This window comes from Gracilinanus agilis, chromosome 2 (genome assembly GCF_016433145.1).
Source record: "Gracilinanus agilis isolate LMUSP501 chromosome 2, AgileGrace, whole genome shotgun sequence".
NCBI lineage: Eukaryota > Metazoa > Chordata > Mammalia > Didelphimorphia > Didelphidae > Gracilinanus > Gracilinanus agilis.
In genome coordinates, this window is record NC_058131.1 from 673844471 (window position 1) to 673865512 (window position 21042).

The 21042-nt window shown below is 42.7% G+C and overlaps 1 protein-coding gene across 1 annotated transcript in view; it reads right to left on the minus strand.

Annotated features, from left to right (window-relative positions):
- The window catches only part of SLC29A3 (solute carrier family 29 member 3), a 99283-nt gene extending 82806 nt beyond the window's left edge, over window positions 1-16477 (minus strand). The window contains exons 1-2 of the mRNA XM_044660246.1: window positions 16398-16477; window positions 15653-15888 (exon numbers count right to left, since the gene is read on the minus strand). Coding sequence (XP_044516181.1) covers window positions 15653-15888; window positions 16398-16477 — 316 coding nt within the window. The remainder of the gene's footprint in view (window positions 1-15652; window positions 15889-16397) is intronic.
- Window positions 16478-21042: the final 4565 nt, after the last annotated feature.

Below are 21042 nucleotides of genomic sequence, written 5' to 3' on the forward strand. Positions count from 1 at the left end.
TAATACTTCTGTTACTGTATACCATGTTCTACTGGTTCTGCTCATTTCACTTTAAATCAGTTCATATAAGTCTTCCCAGGTTTTTCAGAACTAATCCCATTCATTATTCCTGATGGCACAATAGTATTTCATTACAATCATATACCATAGCTTGTTCATCAAATCCTCAAGTAATGGACAACTCTTCAGTTTCTAATCTTTTTTTTTTTTAACCCTTGTACTTCGGTATATTGTCTCATAGGTGGAAGAGTGGTAAGGGTGGGAAATGGGGGTCAAGTGACTTGCCCAGGGTCACACAGCTGGGAAGTGGCTGAGGCCGGGTTTGAACCTAGGACCTCCCGTCTCTAGGCCTGACTCTCACTCCACTGAGCTACCCAGCTGCCCCAGTTTCTAATCTTTTGCCAAGACTGCTAAAAATATTTTGGCACAGCTAGGTTTTTCCCCTTATCTCTGAATCTCTTTGTGATTCAGACCCAGTAGTGGTATTGAGGGTCAAAGGGTATGCCTAATGTTGAAGCCTTTGGAACCTGGTTCCGTATTGCTCATCAGAATCAGTTCATAGTTCCACCAACAATATATCAGTGTCCTAAATCCCCAACATCCCCTCCAAATTTATTGATTTCATTTTTGGTCGTATTACCCAGTCTAGTAGTTGTGAGGAGGTCTCTCAGAGTTGTTTTGATTTGCATTTCTCTAATCAGTAATGATTTGGAGCATTTTTTCATATGATGATGGATAGTTTTAATCTCTTCCTCTGAGAACTGCCTGGTAACAAGCATTTATTAAACAACTACTATGTGCCCACCAGGCACTGTGCTAAGTGCTTTATAATTATCTCATTGGTTCCTCATAACAACCCTGGGAGGTAAGTGCTATAATTATCCCATTTTACAGTTGAGGAAACTGAGGCACACAGAAGTTAAGTGACTTTTTACCCTTATGTCTCACGGTAGAAATGAACTGAGTCTAGTTCCAGTGCTCTTCCCCACTGTACCATCTAGAAGGTTCTAGTCCAACTCCTACAGTTTAGAGAGAAAGAAATTGAGGTATAAAGTCTAAGGTCACACAAATCCATTTCTTTGGTGTCCAAATCCAGCGTTTTTCCCACCACTCCAGGTTTTCTGATTGTAAAATCTCTGGCCAGTTTTTCTGATTTCTTAACTTAACTTAATCTGGAAATTCCTGAGGGAAAGGATTCCACTGCTGGCCAGGTGAGCGGTAAACAGGAAGAAATAACATTTTCTGAGAACGGACAGGGTATTTTCATTATACTTTCTCCATTGACTTACTCAACTCCTGGACGATTAGGCTATTCAAAGAGAGCCTTAATATTTTCTATCTGCATAGGCATTTTTAATTACTCCCTCTGTGAGTCCCAAACACTGATTTCTGCCCCATAGGAAATAAGTACATGATACTTTAATCAAAGCCATCAGTTGCTAAGAGTGGAGTCCACTGTAGGTCAATGCTGCCACCTCGTGTAGAATTTCTGCCACTGCAATACTCTCAGGCAGAGATTCTACACAGACTAGCAGAATTGAGAGGAACCTCAGAAGCACTCTTTCCACCAGCTGCCCCTATAATCGGTTTCCTTTGTAAGTCTGTGTGTTTTGTGCTACCTCCCTGCCCCAATCCATGGTTTACAGAGGAGGAAACTGAGACCCCTTCACAGAGAGAGGGTTTGTTTGTGCTCAAGTTAAATCAAAGGCAGAATTTCAACCCATGTCTGCCTGATTCTGGATCTAGCACCACCTTCATTCTACTATGTTACCTTCCCACTTAAAAACTCCATTCATCTCCAAGCCCAGAGGTTGGCAAATTATAGCCCATAGGCTAAACCCAGCCTGCCACCTGTTTTGCTACAGCTGGCAAACAAAGAATGATTTTTACATTTTAAAACAAAAAGCCTCCATGCCCACTTTGGATCCCATAGTTGCCACTTTAATGCCTTAGTGGCTGTCCCTGAGCTTCTTTTCTCTGGAGCTCTGATCCCCAATGGCCCCATGATAAAAGGTCATAGGATCAATTGGAAGGGGCACTGGGTTATTTGAGTTGACCCCCCTCATTTTACAGATTTAAGGACTTAGGCCAGAGTTTCCCTGGGGCATCTGAGATAAAAGTAAAAAAAAATCAAGCTGATTTACAGCTTACAAACAGAGAGGGCACATAGTCTGAGCCAGTTGTAAGTTGATGTTGCATGGCAAAGAAGATAGAGTTAGGAAGACTTGGGTTCAAGTCTGTGTGACCCTGGGCAAGTCACTTAACCAACCAGTGCCCAATGCAGCTCTTTGAAGTGTGGAATTCTTGCTGATCTCCCTCCTGGTAGCGTTGCATTGGACTCAGATTGTTCTTTGGTCACCCATCTAGCAAATTGCAGAATTCTGTGGCTGTCTGAGCCTCCTGGTCTTTCTTTGTAGGTCTCAGGTCTAAGGGAGGCTGAAGGGAAGACGCTGCTGCCTTCCTGTTTGGAGAAACAATATCAACTCGTATCCCATTCACCATAGTTATACCTAAAAGAGCTAATGATGGCACCATTTGGAAATAGACAAAGCATCTGAGAATTGTTTTGTTCTCCACTGCCATCTGCTGGCCAAATCAAGGAAATGCTTCCCTGTCACCATATTCCTCATCTGTTCAAGGAGGATCCAGGCAGTATAAACCACTTCTGGAAGGTCTAAAGTCTATCAGAACTTCAGCCGTTCTTGGAGCACGGAAGCATGTCTACCTCAAGGCTAACCATGGCAAGGGTGATCTTCAGTCCCCTAGAGTCCTCCTCCTTCCTTCTGGCCATCTCTGTTCCCTAGCAGAGAATTCCCATTTGGTTCCTGCCTTCCCTCCTCCCGGTCCTGGCTCCTTGCCCTTGTTCCAGTTGCTGCCTTCACTTACCCAGCTGGGAGATCAGGTTCCCACTTCTAAACCCGATTGTTTGCTCCATACTCCCACTGGCTCAGTCTGGCACCATCTTCGCCTCTTCTCTGATCAGGTGCTCCAAACTTTGACTCCTGTCTTTGGGCTGGATGGATGTGTGTCTAGAGAGGATATGAATCCATCACAACACCCCAGTGGAGGGACCATCCCATAGTCCTCCTTGCCTGGGTGGTCCCATTTTATGGGAGAATTAAGATTTCCTCCAATCTGTCATTAGGTTTCCCTGTCAGTTCTTTTTCCCTGCTAATCTTGAGAAAGTTGGCTATGTGCTATTCAATTCCATCTGACAATCATAACTATAATAACTGATATTTACCATTTCACATGCTCTCACTTGAGTCCCACAACAATCTGTTTTCAGCCCCATTTTACAGATGAAGAAATTGAGGGTCATGGAGTCATAACTTATCATCACACATTTTGTGTAAGGTTCTATGTTTCCTGAGGATGTAAAGATTTTATGAAACAGCCCTTGGTCTAAAAGTCTATTTGGGGGCAATTTGAGGAGCATGTGGCATTGATGCATGCCGTGAGGAGTAGGACAGGATGGGACAAAGGAAGAACCTAGGCAAAGGACAAATTTGAGGAGGGAGAAAAACTTTCCTGCCAGAGAAATCAGGGAAGGCTTTGTGGAGAAAGTCCCATCTGAAATGGATCCATTTTCGCTTGCCAAGAAGAATTTTTGATATCAAGGCAATATATTGGTAATATACTTGCAAATAGTCAGAAGTAACTCAAACTAAAGTATTCTGCCTCCTGGGATAGTATCCCCTCACTGGAAGTTCATAGTCCATATATCTAACTTTGGAAGAAACCTCAAAGATCTTCTAGTCCAATCTCCCTTATTTTATAATTGAGGTAAACGAGGCCCCTAGGGACCTTACATCAATAGAAACACAGATTTGGTTAAAAAAGAAAAGGATTTATTTTAAAAGTGACTACTGCCACTGTGCCAAAAAGCATAAAGTAGTTCTGAACCCCTGGTTCGAGTTCAGGGATGGATAGAGAATCAATTCTCATTCTACCTCATTGAGGAAGAGAGGAAAATCTAGTTTTTCTTCTTTTTGAGAAGCCACTATGGGTTTGAAATAGGACCTGGAAGTCAGGTCTTTCTGACTCTGAGCTCTTTACCAATTATGTAACTCCACCAAAGGGCTAAGGGGGTTGTAAGCTGTGGACAATGAAATGGTAATAATGATGATGATGGAAATGAGGACCTAGCCACCATTTAAATAGCACCCACTATGTGCCAGACACTGGGTTAAGCACTTTACAAAAATTATCCCATTTGAATCTCACAACAAGTCTGGGAGTTAAATGCTATTATTATCTCTGTTTCATAATAGGGGAAACTGCCATTTCTTGGCAAAGATACTGGAATGATTTGCCATTTTCTTCTCCAGTTCATTTTATAGATGTAGAAACTGAGGCAAACAGGATTAAATGACTTGCCCAGAGTCACATCGCTAGGAAGTGTCTGAGACCACATTAGAACTCAGGAAGAAGAGTCTTCTGGACTCTAGGCCCAGTGTTCTTTCTATCCACTGCTTCATCTGGATGTTCAAGAGGGAATCATTTGAGTTCATTAAAAATTTTAAGAAAGAAGAGTGGCAAAAGCTAGGCAATTGTGATCAAGTGACTTGCCCAATGTCATACAGTACCCAGGAAGTGTCTGGGGCCATATTTGATCCTAGGTCTTCCCAATTTCAGGACTGGAGCTCTATCCACTCTATCCACTCTATCCACCTAGCTGCCCTGAGAATTGATCTTCTATTCCTTTCTCAGCCCTTGCTTCACTGGGTGTCTAGTTTGCAAGGATCATGGTTGTTGGTTATTTGTGAGTTGGTCTAACTTTACTGGAGTAAAAAGGATGACAAAGGAGAGTGATAATTATTGGCAAGAGATAAAGAGCAATTCGAATCTGGAGGGGGGGGGGGCTAGCCCTGAATTGTCAATTTAAGGCTTTGTGGGCATGTGTGATGAGCCTCTGACCAATATTGTGGTGGAGGTGGCCATCGGTAGAGGGACTGGATGATGTGACATCTGCCTATATCATAGGGAAATAGACTCAAAAGGCCAGACAGTCTCTGGAAAGTTGTGCTGTGAGGTTGTATGTGCAGAGCATTCCCTGATCCCATGACTAAACTGAATTAATGGGACTTTAGGGATAAAGTTAACCTAAATATTTATTTGAAAGATTCCATTTCTACATGACCTTGTGGTCTGGACCCCAGAAGAAAGCATTAAGTTAGCTGGAATTTTTGCCTAAGTTATGTATCAGTGTGTTTGCTATTACCTCTGTTCTCACTTGGCCAGAAACTCATTTTTGTTCACAGACTAGTCTCCATTGGAATGGGTAGCATGAGACAAAGAGTTTTCTGGCAAACCAGCTGGGGATCTAAGGGCACTCAAAGCACCCATTGAACCTAGAGGAGAGCTAGTCCCAAGAGGATGTGAAGGTCTCAGAAACAAAAGAGAGAACCCTTGGGAGTCAGCTGGTGTGAAATTTGTTCATGGTGGGAACAGCAAGATGGGTTAAGAGATCCAAGTTCTAATCGGAGCTGAATGGACTAAAAAGCTTGGGAGATTTTGAGTACTCTGCCTTCCACCACCACCACTGATCCACAGCCCTTGTATATACACACATCATTTAGATCAAGAACTACTAGAATTTTTGTGTGTGTCCAAGGATCACAAAAACCATGCCCAGGTCCAGCAGTAGTAAAGGTGTCCTGAAATAAACTTAAATTTTTTTATTTTAACATTCTTTTCTTTTTGAATTTTGAGTTCCAATATTTTTCCCTTCCATCTATTGAGAAGTCAAAAAATATATTATACATGTGAAATCAGCAAAAACCCAAATCCATATTAGTCATACTTTAAAAGAAAAAAATTAAAAATGAACAAATGAGACTTCAATTTACACTCAGAGTTCATCAGTTCTCTCTCTGGAAGAGGAAGGCATTTTTCTATCATGAATTCTTTGGAACTGGTATCCTGAAGGAAAAATGCTCTTCACCTCCAGGGAAAGAACTGATGAATTCTGAGTGTAAATTAAGGTCTAATTTTTTTTCACAGTCGATCATCATTCCAGTGTTTCTGTTCCTATGCATAGTGATCTCTGTGTTCTTCTCATTTCACTTTGCATCAGTTGCCATGTTTTCTTCTGAAACTACCTCCCTCGTCATTTCCCATAGCACAATAGCACTCCATCACAATCATATGCCACAACTCATTCAGCCCTTCCGCAATTGTTGTGTATCCTCTATTTCTTTTTTTGTTTACATTCTGTTTTTACATTTTTTTATTTATTTTATTCCAGCAACAAATCTACACATAAGTTTTCCAAGGTTATGTGATGCCTGTTGTCTCCCTCCCTTCTTCTCTCCCCTCTCCTATAGTTAACAAGCAATTCCATTGTGTCCCCTCCATTTCTAATTCTCACTCCCACAAAAAGAGCTGCCATAAACATTTTGGCACTTACTAGACTTTTTCATTTTTCTTTTATCTCTTTGGGATACAGACCTAGGAGTCTATTATATATTATATAGTAGTCAAATATCTATTGCTGTGTCAAAGGATATGCACAGTTTTATAGTAATTTAGGCCTGGTTCCAAATTGTTCTCCAGAGGGGTCAGGCCAGTTCAGTATTCCACCAACAGTTCATTCATTTGTGTACTTATTTTTCCTTCGTCCCCTTCAGGATTTGTCATTTCTGATAGGTGTGAAATAGTACCTGAGACTTCTTTGAATGTCTTTTTTCTAATCAATAGTGACTTAGAGTACTTTTTTCATTTGACAATAGATAGCCCTGATTTCTTCTTCTGAAAACTGTCTGTTTATATCCTTTGACCATTTATGAGTTGGAGAATGGCTCTTATTTTTACAAATTTAACTCAATTCTATACTCAGTATACATTTGATAAATGAGGTCTTTATCAGAGAAACTTACTGTAAACAATTTTTTGTTTATATTACTTCATTGTCTGTGGTATCTTTTCTCAAAATGTACTTTTCCTGATTAGGCCTGTTTTTGCTTTTGCTTTGTCTGAGATCAAGATTGCTACTCCTGTCTTTTATTCTTTTTCCAGTTCAGCGGAAGCAGTTTAGATTCTACCCCAGATGCTTATATTAACTGTGTGTGCCTTTCTGTTTCAAGTGTGATTCTTGAAAACAACATGTTGTTGGATTCTGATTTCTAATCCATTCTGCTGTCCTAGTCACATTCACAGTTTTGATTACCGTGTTCCCCCCTCCACCCCATTTTCTTCTGTCTTTCCTCTTGAAATCAACTTTTTTTTAAAATTTGAGACACCATTGACAACCTCCTTCCTCTCCTTGGGCAGAAACCCTGGAAAGCTGCAAGTGTGAACCCAGGTTGGGCTGGAAACTGAGCCATCTGGGAGCTCTCTATTTGAATGAATTCTTCTTGCTAACTGATGCTGAGATCTGCTGTTTCCATGATGCTAACAGACTATGCATGTTTTCAGTAGCCTTTAAATTCCCTGCCTTTGATCCAGCTCTCAGAATGACTTATTCACCTTATTAGGTCTAGATTGGGAGCTTGGTTGGGCAAGGACCCAGTCTTCTCCCCATTTTCCATCTCTCCCCAAAGCCTGACAACAGTGCCTGGCTCTGGATGGTTACTACGTCCAAGAATATCATTTCAATTCAAGTCAATAACAACGTACCTAGAGACGTAGTTTAGAAACTGGTAATAAGATGGCTGTCACACTCAATCTCGTTCTTAAAAGCATCTCAAGTCCCTGACCAACAGTACCTTCTGTTTAATCCCTCACTGACTGGTTGGAAAATAAAAATCTCAAATCTCTGGATAGATTCTTTCAAAGTATGTTCATGCCTGTCATCTCGGTCAATGATGACAAAAGCCTGGGAGGTAAGCAAGGATGTGCTGGTGCCCTCCATTTACATGTGAGCTGAAGAAGCAGTCCAAGGAGGAAGAGTCACTCTTCTGAGGTCAGACAGGGACTGGAAGCCATGTCTCTTTTGTTGTTTCTTTTTGTGTTAGTCCGAGAAAATCACATCATGACTCTAAAGACATTTGGGCACAAAATAGAACCTGCAAACATATTTAAATCTATTTTGGGGGCCATTAGGGGGATCGATGAATGGAGAGCCAGACTTAGACATGGGAGGTCCTGGGTTCAAATCTGGCTTCAGACACTTCCTAGCTGTGTGACCCTGGGTAAGTCACTTAACCCACATTGCCTAGCCCTTACTGCTCTTTTGCCTTAGAACCAATATGCAATTGGTTCTAAGACTGAAGGTAAGTGTTTGTTTGTTTTTGAAGAAAATCTATTTCCATGATTCTGGAATTTCTATGTTTATTAATACACATACAATAAGACTTTTTTAAACCCTCACCTTCTGTCTTAGAATCAATACTGTGCATTGGTTCTAAGGAAGAACAGCGGTAAAGGCTAGGCAATGGGGGTTAAGTGACTTGCCCAGGATCATACAACTAGGAAGTGTCTGAGGCCAGATTTGAACCTAGGACCTCCCGTTTCTCGGTCTAGCTCTCAATCCATTGAGTCACCCAGCTGCCCCCAAGACTTTGTTTTTAGCAAACTCAACACATGTGAATTCAGGAATACATGGTTAGCCAACAAAGATAGAGTGATACATAAAATAAAAATGTTTAATTATGTGCTAAATTGTCACCATTTTCCCAAGTAGCATAAAATCTCACAGTAGTTCATTTAGTCACACATTAGTGTAAATCATTCTATTGTTTTGGACAAAACATTAGCTTCCATTAGTCTTTGCTTGTACCAAGTCATATGCATATCAGAGCAATGTTTCATTCAAGCTATTTAGTTATTAATAATGGCCCCAAAGGAGGAGTAGGTAGTTCAGTGGATTGAGAGCCAGGCATGGAGATGGGAGGTCCTGGGTTCAAATCTGGTCTTAGACACTTCCTAGTTGTGATACTCTGGGCAAGTCACTTACCCTCATTGCCTAACCCTTGCCACTCTTCTGTCTTAGAACCAATGTTGATTCCAAGATGGAAGGTAAGGGTTTAAAATAATAATTATTATTATGACCCAAAGAGCAAGAGTAGTGATGCTGGAAGCTCCAGGATATCAAAGAAAATTCAGAAAGTATCTAGGTATTTCACATTCTTATTGACCACATAAAATAAGGTTGTCCCATAGATTTTAGAGTTACAGTTACTAATATATATTGTTACCTAATATTCTAAAAGTCATGTTGTTTCACTCTTAGCCCTGTGTACACATGCGGCTGATCAGAGGATAAGTGAGTGCAGATGGTACCATTATATTCTTGGGCTTTAGTCCTTCAGAGATCTGTAGTTCCACTGGTGAAACTATAGTTAATGATGTTTGTGATGGGGCAAGAGACACAAAGTGCACCCACCCCCAGTTGAATTAGGAGAGGATACCTCCAATGCTGGGACTCTTTTTTGAGCCATTTCTAATGGTTCACACCATTAGTAATGGCTAACTCAAAGGAGTTAGGAGGCCAGAGAGGAGCTCACCTGTAGTGCAGTTGAAGGGGAAGAAAAGCAAAAGAGTAGAATTCTATCTTAACTAATTAATCTTGAAAATTAAGTCCTAAGTTTCATTCTTGCCAAGCTGATGAGGGAGCTAAAAGTCGTGTCAGCATTCCTTTAAATATTGGCACTTAGTGGCAAAGACCTAGTCGCCCCACCCTAGTTACAGCTCTCTTTCTCATTGGTAGAGTCATTCCCTTAACCAATACAAAGCTCATGTCCTTCCTCTTCACAACTTACTAGATAGTGTTTTAAAATTGCTCTGACCAAATGGGTGATGAGCCTCTGAATTTGGATAACCTATTCCTTAGACAACAGAACAACAAAATTGGAAAACGCATCAGAGGTCACTAGTCCAACCTATATCAGAACAAAAAATTCCCTCTAATCATGGGTTCTTAAAGACCTACGGAAAGAGGGAACCTTCTCTAGTTAACCAGTTTGGATTATCTCTAATTATTGTTCAGTTGTTTCAGACTCTTTGTGGTGCCTTTTAGGGGTTCTCTTGGCAAAGATAGTGGTGGAGTGGTTTGCAATTTTCTTCTCTGGCTCATTTGGCAGATGAGGAAACTGAGGCAACAGGGTTAAGTAACTTGCCTAGGGTCACACAACTAGTAAGTGTCTGAGGTTGGATCTGAGCTCAGGAAGATGAGTTTTCCTGACTCCAGACCAATGCACTAGCTGCCTCTTCTCTCTTTGTTGTTCTCTGTTTGTAATCAGCTATAATGTTCCTAACGTTTTAAATCATGCTCTTCTGTTCCCGATATCTGTATATTTACTTATTTACAAAGTATACTTCTACAGAATTAGAAACTAATGGAAAGAGCACCGATTCTAAATGTGAAAGATCTGGGTTCAAAACCCACCTTAGATCTTAATCACCAGTTTGATCTTGGAAAAGTCACATAATATAATTTCCCACAAGAGGGTGAGGGAGTTGGACCAAGGTGGCCTCTGCAGTCTCTTCTATCCTATGGTCCTATGAAATCAAGATGAAATAATATTTGATCAAAGAGTCAGGAAGGAGCCACTGGAATTTATTGAGAAGGGGAGGGGGCTGGATTTGAACTCTCCATGGTACCTGCATAGCAGCTGATATAGGTACCTTGATGGAGGTTAGGTCATAATCACCCAAAGGGGATGGACAGAAGGAGAGAGTACAGTGGAAGAACTGCAATGGGAGAACATTTGGCAATTAGGATGAAATGGTGATGTTGGAGACAAATTCTATGATGAATCTTCACAGGGAAGGAGGGATGTGACCCATCTTCCCAACCTCTAATTGTCTGATCATGAATACCTCTTGGAATATTGTCATTGCTGTCCACTTAAATTGAGGAATAGAAAGGTTAAATGACTTACCCAAGGGTCACAGAGCCAGTGTGTGTTTGAGGTAGAAGTTGATCTGTGGAAAGTTCATATTAATCTGAACCCCATTTTGGTACCCCAGGAAAACCTTTGGATTTTAATGGGGGGCAAAGCTAGCTATTAAGACAAGCTATACATTTGCTTCTCTTCCTTTGCTGATGCAGAGTAGAGATAAGCTTTTTATCTATAAACAAGTCTCTTAAGAGTAGTGAAGCAATTAAGAGAGCTCAGCAGAAACAGGTGAGAAGAGTATGTGTGGCATTGTGCAGCCATTCTAAATGTCCCACAATGGTGACTCCTGGCAGCTGGAAGACCTTCTCTTGTCTGGACTGAGATCAAAGACTTCTAATCAAAGAGTCTTGGGAAAGGGACTTCAGAACGACCATAAATTGGCAGAGGGGAGAGAAAAATCACTCTCTTCTCTTGGAACTGGGGACTGAAGAGGCATGTAGTCTAGCTTGGGCTAGGGGAGAAGGAGACTAAGGAGAGTGGCCAGCCACATGTGGCCGCTGCTTTTTTCTTTCTCTGGCCCACTTTTTATTATTTAATAAATAATTATAAATTAAGATACAATCTCCAGAGAATTCTAATCATAACAGACCTCAAGTCTTTCTAAATGTTGAGTCTAAGATTCCATCCATAGCGAAAGTATTTTGACAAGTACGAAAATGAAGAGAAACCACTACTAAACATATACCATTGCCTGGGACATACAATCCTTTACCAGCCAACACTTGAACCCTTTCCAGTTTGATAGTTTTCCCCAGGCTTACACTCTTCTGGCTCAACCTGTCAGGAGTTAGGTCATGTCCAAGCCATTATGAGGCATCAGAGGAGCATTTTGGGTGGGTCCCTCCTCATGACTCATAATCCAAAATGTAATGGTGAAGGTAAGGTCAGCCACATAGGCATAATTGTGTAAGAAAGTATTTTGTACAGTCTAAGGAATGATAGAAGGGCATGAAATTGGTCTAGTTTGTCTCTTTCTTAAAAACCAATTGGTCAAATGGACTGTTACTTATTACCCATTTTTGAGGTCTCTTGTGGTTTACAGCCATTCAATTAATGCATTCTCCTACAGGAAGCAGAAACAGCTATGATATCCCTGAATTCTCCATTCCCTTTCTCAGTCTGTCTCACCACAATTGGCCTGTCACTGACAGAAATGGGCACTATGTGTCTAGTTTAGAAAGCACAGAATGGATATTTTAAAGGCAGGATCTCTTGGCACATTTGGGTTATGAAAAGAGAAGGCTTATGGAAATCCTTACTCTGAAGGGTCTTAAAAACAACTTAGATTCATTAGTCTCCCTTTCCCCATCGAGGTTTCACTATATCATAAGTTGGCATAAGAAATTAAATGGGAAATTTTGCAGAAGCCCCAGATGACATGCAAAAACCAACAGACAACACAGAAAAAGTTTAGAAACTCAGGAATGTCTATTTAATCCAAAATTCACAATGAGGTACTGTAAATACCTCATAAAAGGAAAAGAAAAAAATCGGGAGTGCTAAAAATTTTAATGCAAATTGTCCAGATCTTGGGGCAAATAAACCCTTATCTGCCTGGATCACATGGACAAAAATAGTAATAGAATTTTTTGTCATAGTAAAGAACCCCATTAACTAGGGCTTGTCTGAATGAATTGTGGTGTAAGAAAGTAAGAGAATATTATTACAATGTAAGAAACCAGAGAAATCCAGGAAGATTTACATGAACTGATGCAGAGAGGAGCTCTCAAAACCAAGGGAAGTATTACAACAGCACAATAATAATGTAAAAGAAGACAGCATTGAAAGACATCAGAATTCTATTCCATCCAGTACCTTAACTGTGTCTTGGGAGGATGGATTGTAAATCATGACTCTTTTTTTTTTCAAAGAGCTGTCAGATTACAGGTGTGGAATGAGACCAATCTCACCAGGCATGGTCAATGTCTTGATTTGTTTTGTTTAATAATATCTTTGTGGGCAGCTAGGTGGCTCAGTGAATAGAAAGCCAGGTCTAGAGAAGGGAGATCCTGAGTTCCAATCTGGCCTCAGACATTTCCTAGCTGTGTGACACTGGGCAAGTCACTTCATTCCAACTGCCTAGCCCTTACTGCTCTTCTGCCTTGGAACTGATAGGTATTATCAGTTCTAAAACAGAAGGTGAGGGTTTTTTAAAAAAATAAAATAATATCTTTGCCAAGAAAACTCCAAACTCCTGAAGAGTTGGATATGACAATTGAAAACTTCTCTATCACAAGGGCTGGCTTTAATAAATATTAATTAAAATTTTTGGGGGGTTATTAAGAGGAACACGTCATTCTTGGGAAGTGTTGGTGATACTTAAAAAGATAATAAGGCATTTTATTTTCTATTTTACTTGTTTTTGTTTTATTTTGTAACCCTTACTTTGTCTTAGTAACAACTCTGAGACAGAAGGGCAAGGGCTAAGCAAATAGGGTTAAGCAACTTGCCCAGGGTCACACAGCTAGGAAGGGTCTGAGTCCAGATTGGAACCCAGGACCTCCCATCTCTGAGCCTGGTGCTCTATCCACTATGCCACATAGCTACCCCTAGGAAAACATTTTTAAGAGTGAATATGTGAAAGGAAATATCTGTCTGTGCAGTCCTGGGATTTGGACAGCAGGTTCAACATAAAGTACTGGAACCAACCCTCACCTGGGATATCATCAGAGCAAGGAAACTTATCTGTGATTTCAGGTCACCATTTGCTCTCCTTATTGTCTTAGAGAATTGCCTGGGAACTGAGAAGCTGAGACTTACTCTTGGCCGTGTGTTATTGTTCAATTGTGCTTGATTCTTCCTGACCCCAGTTAGGATTTTCATGGCAGAGATACTGGAGTCAGAGCCATTTTCTTCTCCAGATCATTTGACAGATGAGGAAACTGAGGCAAACAGGGTCTATCAAGTGACTCTTCTAGGGGCACAGAGACCATATTTGAACTTAGATCTTCCTGCCTTCAGGCTCAGTGCTCTAACTGCTGAGCCACCAAGCTGCCCACATTGTCATATAGCTAGTATACATAAAAGGTAAAGTGAGCTAGGTGCTACAGTGGTTAGAGCTTGGAGTCAGGAAGACCTGAGTTCAAATCCAGCCTCAGATATGTATTATTTGAGTGACCCTGGGCAAGCCACTTCACTTGTCTGCTTCAGTTTCTTCAACTATAGAATGGAAATTATAGTAGCACTTATCTCCCAGGCTTGTTGTAAGGATCAAATAAGATTTAATTGTAAAGTGTTTCTTGACAAATATTCTCTTCCCTTTCCCACTCATTCCTATTCATTCCATTATGCATCTGCCAACCCTGCTTGGTTTTTCCAGCTCCATGAAATAAGATGCTCCTATATCTAGTATCCCCTGGTAAGACACCCCTCCCTTTTCGTGTTGTCTCCCCTCATTCAATTATATGTTCCTTGAGGACACAGACCATCTTTTGTTTATTAATTGGCACATTTTTGTTGTTGTACAGTTGTTTCAGTCATGACTGACTCTTTGTGACCCCATTTGGAGTTTTCTTGGCAAAGATCCTGAAGTGGTTTTTCACATCCTTCTCAGCTCATTTTATAGATGAGGAAATTGAGGTGAATAGAGGTTAAGTGACTTGCCCAGGGTCACACAGCTAGGAAGAGTTTGAGGCTGGATATGGTACAGTCGGATAGAGTGCTGGACTTGGAGTTAGGGAGAAATTAATTAAAATCTGACTCTCAAATTTAGCTGTATGACCTGGGCAAGTCATTTAACCTCTTGTTGCCTCAGTTTCCTCAATGGGAATAATGGCCTCTAGACTTTGAAGCATTGTTGTGAAAATTAAATGAGAAATGAGATAGTATTTATAAAATGCATTGAGCACAAAGTAGGTGCTTTACAAATTTTTCTTCCTTCCCTCTTCCATATTTCATTAATTACTATATTTAAGGTTTTGAAGAGTGACACATGTATAACCCAATGGAATTGCTCGTCAGCTCAGGGAGGAGGGAAGGAAGAGGGAAGGAAAAGAACATGAATCATGTAACCATGGAGAAATATTCTAAATAAATTAATTAATTTAAAAAATTACTATATTTATCTGTATTCCTCAGTTCTCTCTTTGCAGTAATATGGTCCCAAAGGCATTTTATGGGAGCGGGAGGACTCTGGGGCCCAGGAGTCGAGCTATGCCATCAAGTTTCATCAGGCAAGGGAGCTGGCTCTCAGGGAACCAGCTAAGCCCTGAGCTGGGAACCCGAGATGAGGCGAGGGAGGTCTGGTCCGGGCAGGTACTGTCTTCTCTCTGATGCAATCAGAAGAAAGCTACAGCTCATCTGAACATAAGGGAAAGTTGTTGTGCCTTATAAGAGACTGGAGATGAATTCTAGGAGACTGGGGAGACCTGTATAAATTGGTGCATCATCATGATCATCATTATCAAAATCTTCAGAATGACAGGGAAATCAAAACAGAAAGGTGGAACGTTCCTCAATGACTTCAGAAGACTCCTGGTAAAATGTGCCTCCTTCCTCTGGAGAGAGATGGCATTCCACGGCTATCAGACATGGTCTGTGCATTGGTTTGGTTTGCTTAAATTTACTCTTGACTCATTATTTATTTGTTTATTTTTAACTTTTACCTTCTGTCTTAGAACCAATACTGTGTATTAGTTCCAAGGCAGAAGAGCGGTAAGGGTTAGGCTATTTCCTGGCCAGTAGGATGGAGGCCAAATATGGCCATGACCCAGGCAACACTTGCCCCGTTGCAGGTGGCCAGGCCATGTATGCCCCTGAGCCAATCCCAGTGGGACCTCCTCACCATTTCTACCTGTTCCCATCCCAACCATGCCTGCCATCATAATCAACCTGGCTGCCATCACTACTGTCATCACAAATGGCATCATCATCTTCCAGTGCCCTTTTAGTCAACACCCAGTAGTGCCCCACCAGTAACACCAGCAACCTCCACCTGAGCAACATCAGGTCCACCTGGACACCATCACCAAGAACACACCAGCTAAGCAGAATGAGGGGCACGCTTACCATCTCCGTCACAAACACTGCTTCTGCTAGCAGGAACCTTTATGAAGACACGGGCATAAAACAGGATGATTCAACCACCGTCACCGTTACCCTCACCACCATAACAAAACTGAAAAGGAGACCCCCCGTCACTTCATTCAACTCACCCAGGCAGGGTTTTGTTTATTGAGGTATCCCTGATTTGTTCAACCCTACTGCCTTGGGGTTCCTCCTTCTTCCTCTTCTTCTTCCATCTGACCTCACTTTGAGCCTACTTAGTCTTGGGGTCCCTCTTGCTACACAAGAACTTTAAAAACAGATGCTGTACTGATCTCAGTGCTATTGGTTGGAAGGGAGTTTAGTGAGTCATTTCACCCAAGGGTCCTCATTTTACAGAGGGGGAAACTGAGGCTAAGAGAGGGGGAAATCTAGCCGACTAGTAGCAAAATTTTCCTGTTACCATACTTACCTTTAGCTGTGGTTGTGTGGTAGTTTTAGGATGCCCAAATCTTTAGGATGGGAACCTTTTTGGCCATAATGGGGAGGAGGAGAAGGGACTCTAGGGACCACAGCCCTAGTGTAGGGCCCCCGGAGGCCTGCAGTTTTCCTGGTTCTTGGGGCACAGCCTGGGGAATTGCCAGCTCCATTATCTAGGATGTGCCCTGTGCTTGTCTGTTCCTTTCCCTGCTCTGGCCCCAAGCTCAAGTCCCTCATGACCCTTGGAGTCTCTCTGCTCTTAGCCTTGTTCAGAGGCATCTACAACAGCTTAGAGCAAGACAGGGCACCCTTGATGGCCCATCTCTGCTGACAGGGGCTCCCCAGAACTTTACTGCAGCATCTTCCTTCCCGTTGTTTCCCACTGCCTGGAATATTTCCTGGCTGTGTGTCCCTTCCTCACTATTGGGGTATTTCTTCTTTCCCAGCTTTGCCCCCAAATCACCGTCACCAAAACTAACCCCAGCTGGCTTCAGTCCCTCTGGCTGGCATGCTGGGTCTCTCTGTCCATGGTAGTTTCAGCTTTGCCTTTTTGGTTTCATTTTGCCCATGCTCATCACTACTCCACAAATATTCCTTGCCCTTTATACCCACCCCAAAGCTTCCCATCAGTCACAGCTATGGAAAGAACACTAGACTTGGATTCAAACCCAGGCTCTGGGACTAGCTTTTTTGGCCTTGGGAGGAACTTATGCCTGTGCCTCAGTTTTCCCAGCTGTGAAATGGATATAAATAACACCTTGCATTGAATTCTTTGTGGTAGAAATGCAGTGAGGAGAGAATGTTAGAGATTTTAAAGTGGGATGGAAACCTAAGTTGTTTTTCTAGGGCACCCATCTTTTAGGACCTAATTCAAGTCCTGTCTCCTGAAGGAAGCATTCCTTGACCACACCAGTCCTTGGAGCCTTCCTTTCTCTGACCAAGGTCTTGGATAGCCATTAGTCTGGGGCACCCACTCTGTTGCTTAATACTGTCATTCTGTTCTATCCTAGACTATAAAAACCTGGAAGGCAGAGATAGTTTTCTCTTTCTCTTAAGCTCTCATACTTGTGGACTCTGAGGAGAGGAGATGCTTGTTGATTGACTTAAGGATCCCTTTTCCCTTTCCCTGCAGGAACAGGTGGAGAAGAAATAACTGCAGCAAGAACCCCAAACACTGTGGTTTTTAATGGGCCAAAACAAAAGCTGGAACAACAAAACTTGCCTGGTTTCATTTTTTTATTAGACTAGGAAATATAATTTATTGCATAAAAATTAATTTGTTACAATAGGAATGCTAGACATTATTTACAGGTTTGGAGTTTACAGAAGAAACAGCTACAGGTTCAGAGGCTGTCATTTGAGCCCCTGGCCTCCCTTCCCCACCCCCTGCCAGGTAGAAATAGGAAAAGAAGATGCCCACTGAGCATAGCAATTGGCCCTTTCCCTCTGGAAAGATGCTCCTCCTCTCCCCAGCTGTTGGATGCCTCCCCTCTGGGTGCCTCCCTCCCCACTGGGGACCCAGAAAGAGCTGTTGGTCCCTTTTAGGATCTGGATAGGCCCTCTTGAGGACCCTGAAGCTCTCTGAGCCACTGGAGATGGTCTAAAGGAGACAGAGAGAGATACAGAGAGGGCCAAGGAGATGGAGATCAGAGACAGAGGCACACAGAGGATGGAGAGATGATGATGTCATAGTACTGGGGGGAAGGTCTAGACACTCCAAACTTGAGATATCCAAACTGGGGACAAATGAGTGAGCATACATCGTATGTAGTAAGTAGGGCATGGACACACACACACACACACACACACACACACACACACACACACACACACACACTTTTAGATCGACTGAGAATTAGGAGAAATGTGGAAATCCATCCCCTGCCTGTAGCACCCCCTGCTAGATTTGGGAGACAATTTTACCAGCAAACCATATGGATGAGGGGACCAGGAAACCCTTTATGAGGCCTTTTTCTAAACATAGGCACTGAAATCCTTCCTAGGAGGCACAGTCCAAATTGGTTCTGGGCTCTGAGCCTTTCCCACAATTCCTAGGAATCAGATTGACCACCACCCCCTCTCCCTTTGTGGTTGATGTAAATTGCCTGCCATCCCAAAGCCTCAGTGAGGCAACTGCGGGCCCCACAGAACACAAGAGGGGTACATAGAATGAGCAGAGAGTAAAGTGTCTGGGGCCAGGGAAAAAGGCAACAGAGGGGGGAAAGGAACTGGGAAACTGAGGCAACTCAAGGCAGAGAAGTAGGCCCTAGGGTTTCTTCTCAGAATTTCCCTTGAAGATGGCAGAATCATTGAACTTGGGAGCTAGAAGATTATATATCTAGTCTATCATCTTCATTCAATTGATAAGGAAAATGAGGAACCAGATACTGGGCTGCAGGATCTTAAATACACAAAACCATCTGGTTCATCCCCAGGTGCTGCCATTTTAAAAATAAGGAACTGATGTAGTGACTTCTCTCAGGGTTGTCCAGCTAGAGAAAAATGGGGCTTACATTTGAATCCCCAGTCCCTCTGATGATAAATCCATGGGAATGAACTGCAAAATGGAGATTCAATACTAGAATTCAGTTCTTTTAACTCCAAGTCAGGAGTTCTCTTTATTTGCCTATGGCCCTTGGGTTCCTGAGCAATCCCAGTCAAGCTACTCCCTTCTATCTGAGATACAATATGGCACAAGGGTTGAAAACATTGGATTTGGAAGTCAGAGGTCCACTCCAGGTTTGAATCCTACTTTGCTAATTGTATGACTTCCCCTTCTCTAGGTCTTCAGTTTCCTTATCTATCAAATAAAAGGGAATTTGTATTTCTTTGGGGGCCCAATATCCTGTGATTATTGTTCAGTCATGATTCCTTTTGGGGGTTTTCTTGGCAAGAGTACTAGAATGGCTTGCCCTTTCCTTCTCTGGCTCATTTGACAGATAAGGAAACTGAGGTAAACAGAGTTAAGCAATTTGTCCAGGGTCACATAGTAAGTGTCTAAGGCTGGATTTGAACTCGGGTCTTCACGAATCAAGGCTTGGTTATCCACTATGCCACCTACCTTCCCCTGTCCCTGTGATTAAGCTGTTTCAGTGTTCCATTTGCCTTGAAGAAGGGCCTCAAGCCAATAGCTAACATTTCCCTATTGAGCCCTAGAAGAGTCTATCCAGAGACTCGGCGATAAAAAAGGTGAAAACGTGTCCACCAGTTGTGGCTCCCACTGTTTGCCTGATGGGGAATCTGATCCCACAATGGCCCCATGTTACCCCATTCTCCCCCACTCAATGGAATCATAGGCTATCTCTTCTTCCTTCGGAGTAAACACCCTGAGTTGCAGTATCCTTGGACTTCAGGTAGTTCCCTCTCCCTCTCCCAAAGCCCCTGGCTCAATAGTTCCGATTTTGCCCCATCCTGAGAAAGAGAAGAGGCCCCAGGGGCAACTTCCCCATTCTCATTTCCTCCCTCCCCTTCCCCTTTCCCCAACCAGTGGTGAGAAAACCATTCTCGAGCCTCCAGCTCACGGCCTCTGATGCCGTGTATCCGAACTTCACACACTGTAAAAAGAGCCTCCTTTCCCCAACAGCCAACAGCATCTTCAAAGGCACGGGATCCGCCTGGTGCTCCGGTGAATTCCCAGCAACTACATGATGGCACACGTTCCCGAAGGTCCCTAGATCATAGCCAGGAGTAACCCTGGGGGAGCCAGTACTTAGCTCCTGGTCTGGGTTAGGGTGTGTGGATAGAAATACAAGCTAGTTATTAGCCTGTAAATAGCAAATACCAAGTGTTTGCCATGGGATGGGGCCAGCCAGGGCAAGCCAGTCTCCCCTCAAGAGCCAGTACTAAGAAACCAGACTTTATCCTCCTTACCTGTCCTCTGTGTCCCTTTCGTGTCTCTTCCTTGGTTTTCCTACTCTTTCCGCCCTCTCCCAGAAAGTGAAGATGTAGTTGTGTGTTTTTTGATGCCAAGCCAGTGAGAAGAGTCTCTCATTCCTTAGCCATTCCTCCTGGGACAGGCCCCACCTAACTACTGGCTCTTCTGCTAAGGTATATAAGGGGTTCCCTGTTGTGCCAGGCTCAGCCACAAGGAGGTAGATAGAACACACATATTGCCTCAAGGTCTCCATTTGTTAAAATAGTCCAGAACTAATCCAGAGGCTTCCATTCAAATTACCTTGTATAATAGCACCCAGAAGAGACCTTTCTAAGGATGGAAGCACCCCCAGAGGACCCAGTCTTTGGAAATGACACCTGGGGAAGCAGGGATGGCAACTCCTGGGCTGGCAAAACCAGACAATGCCACCTGTGCTTTGGAATTCCTCCCACCCCTCCCCCCAAAACATCTTCCTCTTCAGAGGGGATCCTGGATTTAGAGGTGGAATGAACCACAGTGGTCATCTGGTCTTAACCCCTCTTCTCTCCTTGTACAGAGGGGGAAAATCTGGGGCTCAGGGTCTTTAGGGTACTTTCTCAAAGTCACACAGGTAGGAAGTTGGGAACAGAATCCAAGACCTGTGGGTACTCTTGCTATTCCGTGACACTCTCCTTAGGAGAGACAGTACCCTTTTCTGAGGAACTGTGAGAAAGAATCAAACAAGTACTTCTAAGAACCTCTTGTCCCACCTGTCCCTCCTTTTTCAAGGAAGGATCCTGACTGAGGCCCAGAGATAAGAAATGATTTCATCACAGCTATGATAAGCTTGTCATTGGCATAGCCAAGACCAGAACCCTGATG